This window comes from Heterocephalus glaber, unplaced genomic scaffold, assembly GCF_053883595.1.
Source record: "Heterocephalus glaber isolate CG9 unplaced genomic scaffold, H.glaber_assembly_v1.0 deba00001745, whole genome shotgun sequence".
Classification (NCBI taxonomy): Eukaryota; Metazoa; Chordata; class Mammalia; order Rodentia; family Bathyergidae; genus Heterocephalus; species Heterocephalus glaber.
Genome location: NW_028258451.1, coordinates 2,248,382 through 2,260,202, shown reverse-complemented (window position 1 = coordinate 2,260,202; position 11,821 = coordinate 2,248,382). Strand labels below are relative to the sequence as shown.

Sequence of the window (11,821 nt, the reverse complement as noted above, 5' to 3'; positions counted from 1 at the left end):
GATGCTGTACAGGCAACTGAGTCATAAGCAAGAACACAAAACAATGTAACAGTGTGGAAATCAAGAAACATTCTCCCGAATTTAGATTAACAGAAATAACAAGAACTGGGATTACTGTAAAATGATTGATCACCCTTTATGTCATCCTTTTCTGTTTTCATTTTCTATTAATATCTTCTTTGCTGCATGGGTGTGTGGTTGTCGTGAACAGTACATTTTGTGTTGTCTGAGCAGTCTCGGGTTTTCACATACATACATACATTTAAAGGGGACAAAAATTAAAGGCTATCTCACCGCTAAGCATGTAAAACTCTCAGTTCATTCTCTTTACTACATTCTTGGTATTTGCATAATTTATTTCCTTGTTAATCCAAGAGTATTTGGTTAGGTTTTTTTTTTTCTGAGAAAACTAAAACTTTAGATTGTTGTGAAAACAAAATTTGGTTAGAAAATGTAATTCTGGAATGTTAGTGACAACTTTCCAACCTTTCCCTGCTTTTTTGACAACTGTAGTCTAAAGAATTTAGATTTATAAAAATTTTATATGAAATGTTCTGACTTAGGATAAACTCAGAATGAAGGCATTCTCTTTTACACTGTAGTTCTCACGTCTAAGATGCAGGAGTTAGCTGTGTTTAGCTTAGGCCAGCGGTGGGAACCTATGGCATGTGTGCCACAGTGCACAGTGTCTGTATCACTGAAAGCTCTGAAACAATGAGGACGAACTTTTAGAGCTTTCAATAACAAACAGCCCTCTGTGGTACACATGCTATATGTTCACCACCTCTGGCCTAGGCTAATGGGCTTTTCGGTTGCTCGCCAACATAAACTCTCTAATGATGAATAGTGGGTAAGTACTGATGGAAGGCTTTTCTACATTTATTACATTCACATGTGTTTCTCTACTGTGCAGTCTCTGATGTTGAAGAGTAGCTGAATCATGACTTAAGATCCTCCCACATTCCTTGTATTCACAGGGCTTTTCCTCAGTGTGAATTTCCTGATGTTGAATCAGTTGGGAGCAGTGACTGAAGGTCTTTCCACACTCCTTACATTCATATGGCTTCTCACCAGTGTGAATTCTGTAATGGACACTGAGGTGTGAGACCCGTTTGAAGGACCTTCCACAAACCTTACACTGGTACGGTTTCTCTCCAGTGTGAATTCTCTGATGTTGCTTAAGCTGTGAGCTCACTCTAAAGGTCTTTCTACACACCTTACATTCATAGGGTTTCTCACCAGTATGAATTCTCTGATGGCGAATAAGAGTGGATCCCTGATTGAAGGCCTTCCCACATTCTTTACATTCATAAAGTTTTTTGCCAGTATGAACAGTCTGATGTTGGATTAACTGAGAACGATGACTGAAGGTCTTCCCACATTCCTTACACAAGTAAGGTTTTTCACCAGTATGAATTCTGTAATGAACTTTAAGATGTGAGATGCGATTGAAGGCCTTGCTACATTCTTTACACTGATAGGGTTTCTCACCAGTATGAATACGCTGATGTTCAATCAACTGTGAGCTTCGACTAAAGGCCTTTGCACAATCTTTGCATTCATATGGTTTCTCCCCAGTATGAACTCTCTGGTGTTGTATGAAATTTGAACCAGAATTGAAGGCCTTTCCACATTCCTTACATTCATAGGGTTTCTTGCCAGAATGAATGTTCTCATGTTGAACTAGTCGTGAGCCATATTTGAAGGCCTTCCCACATTCCTTACATTTATAGGGTTTCTCGTTAGTATGAATGCCTTGATGATTAATAAGGAATTCCTCTTGCCAGAAGTCTTTTCTACATTTATTATATCCACAGGGATTTCCTCCAGTATGGAATTTTTGATAAAAAGTGAGGGATGCTTGCTGGTTGAAAGTAGGCATACCCTCATGACTGTCTAACATTTCACTGAAATGTCTGCCTGGATTTCCTGGTTGTTCATCAAATTGGCTTTTGCATTCCCAGTCATCTTGGAAACTTGCACACTCAAGGCCATAGCTCGTAAGGCTTTCCATTATTTCCCACTGCGGGGATTCAACATCATAAGCATCCCGCTTTGGAGACAGGGCTTTGGTATAATATTCAGACTCCAATACTGCAAAAGAACAAATAGAGTATTGGCTAAACAATTAGAAAGTGGGGCAATAAAAAAAGAGAAAGAGGTAATACTATAATGAGATGAGGAGGGTAATCAAAGAAGGAAGTTATAAGAGTAGTTCTAAAATGTTAAGTGTAGCTCCCAATCACCTCTGAACCATGTTGTTTCACTTTGTTTTGTTTTTGTCTTTTTTTAACTGAATGGTTTCTCTGAGACTACAAAAAAGACAAATCTGTTGAGTGCTTTCTGCAAATCACTGGGGTGAGAGGGTTTGTGCAGGAGGAGCACAAAGGGGCACAGGGAGCTCTTCAGGGTGACAGGAGATGTCCTGTCTTGATGGTGGTGAGGGTTACATAGGTATATGAATCTGTCATTTGATACACTGCACTTAAAACACACATTTTATCGAATATACACTGTACTTCCCTAGGGTACACTAAATCAGAGATATCACAAATGAAAACATTCCAGAGATGCGCATGGTAATGGTTGTAAACAATGTGAATGCACTTAGAACTACTGAACTGTACACTTAAAATGGTTAAAATGGTAATTTTGTTATGTGTATTTACCACCAAAAAAAAGAAAAAAAAGTGACAGGAAGGGGGTATGGCTGTATCTGTGTCCAGCCTCACCACAGACATGTGGAGAAAGAATGACCCAGAGGACACACCGGCTCGTCTGTCTGCCAGATGTGCTGGAACCCTGGCAGCTATCCGTACATGCACACTGGAAACATCATAACTCATCTGCTGTCTTACTCTGTGGTGGGTTCATATCTGAAGTTTAGCTGACAGCAAGGTCTACTGAGTGAGTGGCTTCTCCCTGAACTTCCCAGCACTTAAAGGTGAGCTTGGAAAAGGTCCTTGCTCCTTGTGTAGAGGATCAGACTTGATTTGCTGGCAGTGAGCCCCTTCCACACAACACACTTTGCTGCTTATTCAAATTGCAAGCAGAAGTCGACCAGTGTATACAATCCAGGTTCAATACAGCACATGACTGCAAGTGCAGTGGTGGGTTATACTGCAGTGGCAGCACCCACATACATGTGGCTTCAAAAGACTCATTTCCAGCTTGATGCAAGGAATCACAGGAAAAAGATGAGTGCTTCTGAATGTGTTCCTAGCATATCAGGCAGAGGGCCTTAGAGACATTTACAGGGGCATGTTTGCTTCAGATGGTGGCAAACCTTGTACTCATTCTGTTATTTGTGAAAGTATTAAGCAAAAACTACTAGAACATAAGATTGCTTCTATAACGCAAGATAAAGAAGAAGCATCAGATTTTGTAAGAATGATGCTGGCCGCTGTCATCTCAAAAACTTTGCCACGATAGTGAATCCCCATGACACTGTAAGAATGAAACAATGTACAGACATTTTTTCAGACACTGAGCTTGCTTGGTCAAGAGGAAGGCTCTCGGTCTCTACTGCAGTCTAATGATTCATCTGGCGAGGCAGATTCAAGGAGCCATTGTGATGGCCACCTATGTGTAGATCTTCTCCATGGTCAGAACATCTGGCTACCATCCAACCAAACCAGCAAACCAAGAGTGCAGCACATCATGGAATATTAAAGCTAGCTCGGTGGACAGAAGAAACAGCTAACTATGCCTAAGTGGACATTTCACTGTAGGAATACTCGACTTATTTATTTGGTTGGTAATATGGAAAAAAATCCCTGGCTGCTACATGGAAATGGCTTTAAAGGTACTCCTTTCTCCAGAATGCCTTTCTCTACCACACTCACATGGGTGACGTGTGCTGATTTATGACCGAGTATAGTGTTTGTTCCATGAGCACTTTTCTACTCTTCCAAATAAAGCCATCTCTAGTTATATGAGTACTGTATAAAAACTATCCAAAGAGATGACTATCGTCACAGTTTCTAGCTTCTGGCTTTTAACTCTTTGTAAAGTTGTAACATAGTAATAACAGCAAGGTCTTCTGTATTTTCACATTTCCTGATAAGATCTGGCAGTGAAGTTAATTATTTGAATATCTAGTCTTAATTTTCTGGTTTCTGGGTCAGGGATTTAGCTCAGCAGTCCCACTGCCTGCCTCACAAGTACAAGGTCCTCAGTTTGATCCCCAGTACCAAAAAAACAAACAAACCAAAAATAAAACAAAACAAAAAAACCAAATTTCTTGGTTTTCATTTCAAACAAGTGTTTGCTGTTTAGCATAATTTAAATGTTTAAACTGTTAGAATATCAAACTTAAATGGTAATAATTGAGGACAAATAAGAGTTGGGGCTGGGCATGGTGGCACATGCCTGTAATCCTAGCACTCAGGAGGCTGAGGCAGGGGGATTTCTCCAAGTTCAAGGCCAGCCTAGGCTCCATAGTGAGGCCAAGGCCAGCCTGAACTACACAGCGAGACCCTGTCTCAAAAACAAAAACAGTTGGGGACAACAATAAAATATTGATTCTTAGTCCTTCCAGTGATATAAGCTCATACACGTACCTTCTCTAATTTTGTGGAGCATGAAGACAGAACACAGCTCTCTTTTTGGTGATTTATTATAAATCTGGATCTTTACCTATCTTTCATACCTAGTGGTATTATTTGTCTCACAATCATATGCTAGAAGCACTTGGAATGGAATGGAATGGTACTGAGGTGCTGGGATATTTAGAAGCGGGGTGTAGCTCAGTGGCAGCGCACCTGCCTACCATGAATAAGGCCTTGGCTTGATTCCCAGTGCTGGACAAAAAAGCAGGTGAGGACCTAGTGGGAGGTGATTAAAGCACAGGAAAGCTACCCTCAGAAAGGATTAATCCCATCTCTTAGGACTGGCTTAGGTCTCCTATAACTAGATTAGTTCTCACAAAAAAGGGTTGTTGAAAGGGAGGTCATCCCATACGTTTGGCCCCTACTTTATGCAGCCAGTTCCCCTCCCATTTCTCCACCTAATGTGACATGCAGCTTGAGGGACCTCACCAGAGACCAGCACCATGCTGTCCGGGCTAGAATTGTGAGCAAAATAAATCTCTTTACTTTATAAACTACTGTGACAGTTAAGCTGGATTTTCAATTTGACTGGCTTTAGAGCCAGACAATAGTAAAGTACACTTCTGGGGGTTTCTGGGTAGGCTACAGAAGGCATGGCAGAGGAGAAACAGTTCATGGCATGGTGGCCGGAATCAGAGAGACATCAAGAGAGGAGGGAGGGAAATAGACCCTTCCAGGCCACACCCCCAGTGATGTGCCTCCTCCAACCAGGCTTCACCTCCCAACATCACATTTAGCTATATACAAATCAGTGGACTAATCCACTGATGAGTTTCAAACATGCATAATCCAGTCACCTCCCCAAAGTGTGTGTGCGTGTGTGTGCATGCGTGCGCATGCATGTGTGTGCGTGTGCGAGTTCCAGGAAGGCAGGGGTAATTTCCGCCTCCCTCACTGCGGCACACTCTGTGGAGCATCACAAAAGCTCAATGAACACCTGCTGGTGCCTCTCCAAAATTCAACCAACCAATACAAATTCCCTTACAAAAGTGGTTAAAGGACACAGCTAACTTTCCAAGGAGAAAATATGTTTCTTAGGAACCACATTTATATTCACTATCTCCCTAAATACTGGTTGAACTTTTTTTTAATGTTTCAGAAAGGAAGAGGCAACAACCTTTGTTAAATTTTACTGATCAGCTGAGGAGGAGGATGACAAAAATGGGTCCTGGGTCTGGCAGCCTGGAAGATTTTCTACTGCGAGGGTCCGTTCCTTGCTGACCTGATTTCAGGGGCTGCTGTGTTGCCACTGATGCCTCACTCACCTGGACACAGGCCTCCCACTGTCACCTTCTCCTCCACCCAGGGCTCTCTGCCTTCCTCCAGAAAGGAGATCACATCAGGTTTGGATGTGGCAAGACCTGGACATGAGAAGAAACACCACCGGTTATACTGTGGGGGGCCCAGAATTCACTCCAGGGCAGCCACAGGAAGGCTGGGGGAAGGGAGCACACAGCCTCAGCCAGTGGGCTGCTCTTCAGCCACTCCCACATGACCAACAGGTCACCACACTGAAAAGCACCAGGAACAGAGCAGTTCCCCGGACCCGCTCCAAACTAACAGACCAACCACCTTACCCAGCGAAACCAGGTTGCTGTACGTCTCCAGCATCACTTCCCTGTACAGCTCCCTTTGCGCAGGCTCCAGCCACTCCCACTCCTCTTGGGAGAAGACTACGACCACATCCCTGAACAATGCTGGCCCCTGGAAGAAAGGACATGAAAGACAAATACCAATCAAGCCAATGTTTCCCAGTGGGATGAAAGGAGCTGGAGAAGGGCTTTGAAGGGTCTGTTCTGGTGAACAAAAGGCTGGGGCTGGATATAACATGTGACAGAGGAAACAGGCATGAGGAAAACAACTTTGATATTCTCAAACACCCTCTTCCCTGCAGATCGGAGCTCCTATACACAGGTCTGAAGTGGAGATTCGAGAACATGGACTTCTTTTTACTGAAGGGAATAATGTAATGAAATACGCTGCCCACTGTGCTCAGCATATAAGAACTTACCAATTAAGATACGACTATTATTTCTATCTTCATGGAATAACAAAAGAGATACTTGATGGACTTTTCCCAAATGTTTTGTTTCAAGAAATTTTATAAAAGATCTTAGAAACAAGATTTTCATGTAAGTCAAGAATTTCCTGAAAACCTAAGCACATCATTATATCAGATCATATATATATATAGTGTGTGTGTGTGTGTGTGTGTGCGCGCGCACGCGCGTGCACGTGTGGTTACAAGGATTGAGCCCAGGGTCTCTGCACTGAGCTATCTCCCCAGGCTTGCTTGCTTGCTTTTCTTTATTTCTTTAGCTTTATTTCTTTCTTCATGTAGCTATCCATCCCTTTATTTAGAGGGTCTCACTAAGCTGCTAATTCCCCAGACTGGACCTGAACTTGTGGCCCTATTGCCTCAGCCTCCCGGAGGGCTGGGATTACAGGCTGTACCACCCAGGTGGCTGCAAACATTTTCTTTATGAGTAAAATCAAGAGCAATCACTTCTGTTGACTGTACAGTTTTCTATCAAGCGAAAAAAATGACTCAAACATTCTCTTATTTTGGATTCAGAGGCTGGATCAGATTTCTCTACTCTTGCAAGGTCTGATACTACAATGATCTGGCTGATAATCTAACCTATTACCTATCATGCTTAGCTCCACACTTCTCTTGATCTTAAGCTGAAGAAGCTAATGAATGATTCAGAATCAAGTGTTCTGCAACTTCAAACAAAAGAGTTTAATTCTAGCACCCAGTTTCTCATATTCCCAGCTAAGACTCCATTACACCCAAATGTCAATCTCTTTCAATGCAAGACATGGCACCACTCACGGAAATGAGCCCAACCAACTTCACTCCCTGCTTTTCTATGTGATGTCTCTTGAGGGTCATTCCCAAATCTTCAAACCTCACTTCCCACAGGAATGCTCTCATCTCAGACAGGGAAATAGATTTCTACTCCATCTGGCCTCCTAACCCAAGACTGAGTATCAGGAGATGTGGAATGCTACTCAGAATAAATTTGTCAGAGGGGCCAACTGGTGGGGAACTGTCCGTGTGCTCCTTTTATTCCCTAAAATGGGGACCTCTGAGAGCCAAATTAATGGATGGAACCCAGGTGGGAAGTTTCAGGATAAGGAAAACAAATATTTACATGATTTTAAAACTCACGAGGGACATGACTTTTAGAATCTCAAGGGCTGCTGGGTCCTTGTCCAGGCTCCTCTTGTGGGGATGGACTGAATCATAAGATGGCAGAGCTGGAGGAGGAAAGAGCAAATATGAGAGGGTAGGCTTGCCTCACAGCTCCCAGAATGCCAAGGTTACAAGACCCCACCTCCCTGCCCTCAAATTGTAGCTGTCACCCAACTACAGGAAACCAGCATTAGCTACTGCCAAGGAAACAGCGATCCTTTCTGTTTCATTTCCCTAAAGTGCCTTGCTGCATATACAAATCTCAGACTGAGATGCTCACACCAGTTCCAGTGGCTGAGGGCCTCCATAATTTGCATAGCTCCACGCCTAGTTAAAGCCTGCCTAAGACCAAGCCATTTAATTCTCTTACACATCAAATGTAATTATCTTCAGAAGTCTACTCAGCTCTTTTCCCAACTTTCAAATTTAAAGAGCTCCACAGCCCAACCTGAGGCTTGTGGACACCATTTTTAGGGTCTACCATTAGTCAACAAACAGGGTGTAGCTGCAGGGGACAATTTGAAAAGGTAAATGGAGCAGGGCCAGGACTCCACTGTCAGCACATAAATGTGCCCTTCTATAAAGACACAGCAGTGCGCAAAGCATCTGTGCGACACATCTGCTTAAGACAGAATACAAAATTATTACACTAAATCCACAGTAGGTGAATCATTTTTGGCACAGCCATAAAATGAAACACCTCACAACAATCAAAATTGGTGCTGGGCAACAGTAACTGTCAGGGAAAGATATTCACAACTAGATCCTTTGCATAATATGAGAACATTCATCAAACAGAAGCCAAACTCACCTGTTTACTGAAACACAGGCTCAAAACACACACACACACACACACACACACACACACACACAACTGAACAGAAAACACACAAGTATTTTGCAAGTTGTCATTTAACCACTCCTTGAGTTCATCACTAAATGAGTATTATTTTGTAAAAGAGCACAGGACAGTGCCTGGCGTGTTACAATATTTCACTCTAACATGTACGTGATTATGAATATTGGTAAATATCACACAATAGGAAGTTTTTCCTTATGATAACCACTTTTATAAGCAGTACTGTATCTTATTACATGGACAACCTGTGATTTAACCATTCGTTTCTCCACTGTCGGAGGCACAATTTGAAAAAGATCATCTAAAATACCCCCAGAGATAATCTCTGCCTCTAAACTAGTGATTTTCAATCTTCTGGGGTCTTGCAACTCTTGGAGGAACTCATAAAACAAATCTTCGTTCCAGATTAACACATACATACACATACACACACACACACACACACACACACACACACACACACACGCAAATAAATGCAAATTAGGCGAGATCCCAGGGGACGGGACCCCTCTACTCCTCCCTCCCGCTGGGGCTGGGGAGAGGGCGGCGCGCGCAGGGGTCAACGGGAAGTGTGGTCCACAGCCGCAAGAGCCGCGCATCGACGCGGGGCCGACCGTCCCGATGCCTCTTGGGCTCGGAACTTGCCAGGCCGCGGTGTCCGCTCTCGCACGGACCCCGGAGCGCTCGGAAAACCGAGCACCTCACCTGCTGCTCCTAGATCCAGCTGCTACCGAAGCCGCGCTGTGCGAGCCAGTGGGCTCTTCCACTCGGCACTGACGGACTCCTCGTCCAGAGCCGGAAGATGGCGCAGGCGTCGCTGGTGCAGCGCCGTGATTGGCCGGCGTCGCGGTGTTTTCTGGGCAGTGTGATCTCCAGTCCCCAAGGCGACGGCCAAACCCTAATACCCTATCTCGCGATGTTTCGCAGGGCGCCGCCCACCGTGCGCGCGTGCGCGTATACCCAGGCGAAGGGCCAGAGTTGGAGTCCTTTTTATGCTGATGCTTGATTCCCTGGTTGTGAGCGAGTGACTGTCGCTGTGTATGCAGTGGTTATTGTGAAGGTGTGTGGTGTTTGGTTCTAACTCTGCGTGGCTCGTTGAGTGTGTGACAGGGGCCGTCAAATGGTGGATACACAATTGTATGTGACTGTGTGAAAGTGTGTATGAAAAGTTTTCTCATCCATTAAATCTCCGTTTCTGTGTAATATTTCACCAGCAAGATGGGAAGGAGGAACCCTTAGATTTTATCTGGTCACTAATTTTAAATACACCTGGTAAGACAGGTGGATTATGAAGGAGAATGTGAATTGTAAGACATGTCGAGGAGTTTCCTGTTATGGGGTGGTATCTCTAGGAAAAGGTCCAGACCGCCGCTAAGTAAGTTGTGCATTCTCTTTGGTGTGGGAAAGTGAAGGCAGCATGGTCTAGTGTGGTTAAGGGCATGACGTCCTGGATGCTGGTCAGGCACTGTTAGGCCTGGTTTCTGAATGACAATTCCTTCCCTATATTTGACTCAGGCCCAGAATCCAAGGTAATGCCCCCTGATTTGATCCTCTTTTCCTCAGACCATGTGACTTCGGTGATGTAGCAGTTACTGTGTGAACTTTGGAGCCAAAATAACTGAGGCCCATTCTCAGAAATGTGCCTGAGTTTCCACATTTGAAAGTGAAAATGATAATAGGGCTTGTTGAGTTTTGGGGGTGACTAAATGAGCTAACATATGGAAAATAATTTACAGCTGCTGCTTCTAATAAAGATAATGATGTTAATGAAGCTAATATTTTCTTTCTGCAAAGATCCTTATTCTAAATAAGGACCAAAGTGTGTAATAGATATTGGGAAATGGGAAGAAAATGTTCAAATGAGAAGGGGAGCAAAGGAGAGGGGAAGGGGAAAGGAAAGAAGGACCAAGAAAATAGAAGGAAAAGACGGAAACAAAGCTTTTGTAAATGAGGGGAAGAGAGGTCAAAGGGAGCAGGGGAATGGGACAAAAAGAAAGATATATCACATACAGGTTACAAATTCCCTTTGTGAATGTTATCATGTGTATCTAAAATTTACCAATAAATGTTTTGCTTCAAGTAAAAAAGATGCTTATTCGAAGAAATCCATCAGATGGCCTGTTTATGTATGCATCCATACCTTACATCATGGAAAAGAATAAACTCCAAATTGGGCAGGGGATTTAGCTCAGTGGTGCTGCTTCCTGCCTGGAAAGTGCAAGGTCCTGAGTTCTATCCGTGGGACCAAAAACAAAACAAAACAAACAACTCCAAATTGATCTGAGGTCTGAATTAATCTATACAAGCACTTCTGTACCCAAGAAGGTGTACAGAGGTAAATTTCATTATAAGCTGTATATGTGGAAGAATATTTTAATTATGGCTCAGAAATCCAGGAGACTACTACAGCTCTTGAGAAAAGACTGCTAAAGTTGTTGTGCTAGGCAGAATACACTATAAGGAGAGCACATAGATAATAAAGGTGACCCAAAGAAAAAGATCAGGAACTTTCAGTTCCTTTTCTCCATTTACTTCCTCTCAGGTGCAGTCTAGGGTTGCTTTTTTAACTACAATGTTATGACATAAATTAAGATGAATACAGGTGGGGATAAGAGTAAAGGTCTTAACTGGCTTAAACACTCAGAGCATTTATTGTCCCTTCTAGCTAGAAGTATAGGTATAGATAGGTTTCAGGCATGGCTTAATTTAGGCAATCTACCCAGCTACCTTCATGTCTCCAAGAAGTATTCTTGACATCTAAGGCTCCTCAAAGGGCCCTGGATACCAAGGATATGAGAACTAAAGTCCACATCCATAAAAATCACTGGAGGATTTTCAGTAAATGAGGAACTAGTTCTCTTTTCCATTTAAAAGACCTAACTGGCTATACTTTGAATCCTGTATTTGGCACTGAGCTGTAGTTTAATATTTCCCCTGCTGAATTTTTCTAGCATTTCATAACTTTCTTGTTTCTAAGGTGCTTATTTGGGTACAACTCCACCTTCCTTGCATATGCCGTCCTTGAAATTTGAAGGCAGCAGGAAAGTGTTTAAATTTTAACACATAGATAGTAGGACATTCAGACCATAGTACCTTCAAAATAGTGTATTTACAGATTTCAATTTTTGAAAACTATTTTCAGAGAAACACCTA

At 42.9% G+C, this 11,821-nt stretch overlaps 1 protein-coding gene across 3 annotated transcripts; it reads right to left on the bottom strand.

Moving 5' to 3' along the window:
* Window positions 1-293: 293 nt before the first annotated feature.
* On the bottom strand, window positions 294-9,544 carry Znf582 (zinc finger protein 582). 3 transcript variants are annotated; one of them, XM_013066281.3, is made up of 5 exons: window positions 9,374-9,544; window positions 7,769-7,874; window positions 6,188-6,314; window positions 5,876-5,971; window positions 294-2,094 (listed from the first exon to the last, which is right to left on the bottom strand). In XM_013066281.3, exons 3-5 carry the CDS (start codon window positions 6,219-6,221, stop codon window positions 797-799), a joined length of 1,428 nt encoding a protein of 475 aa, XP_012921735.1. In that variant the 5' UTR covers window positions 6,222-6,314; window positions 7,769-7,874; window positions 9,374-9,544; the 3' UTR covers window positions 294-796. The 3 variants fall into 3 exon arrangements, with proteins under 3 accessions (XP_012921735.1, XP_012921734.1, XP_087057207.1); XM_013066280.3 differs by having other exon boundaries at window positions 7,786-7,874; XM_087201081.1 differs by lacking the exon at window positions 7,769-7,874 and having other exon boundaries at window positions 9,374-9,524.
* Between the last annotated feature and the right edge of the window lie 2,277 nt (window positions 9,545-11,821).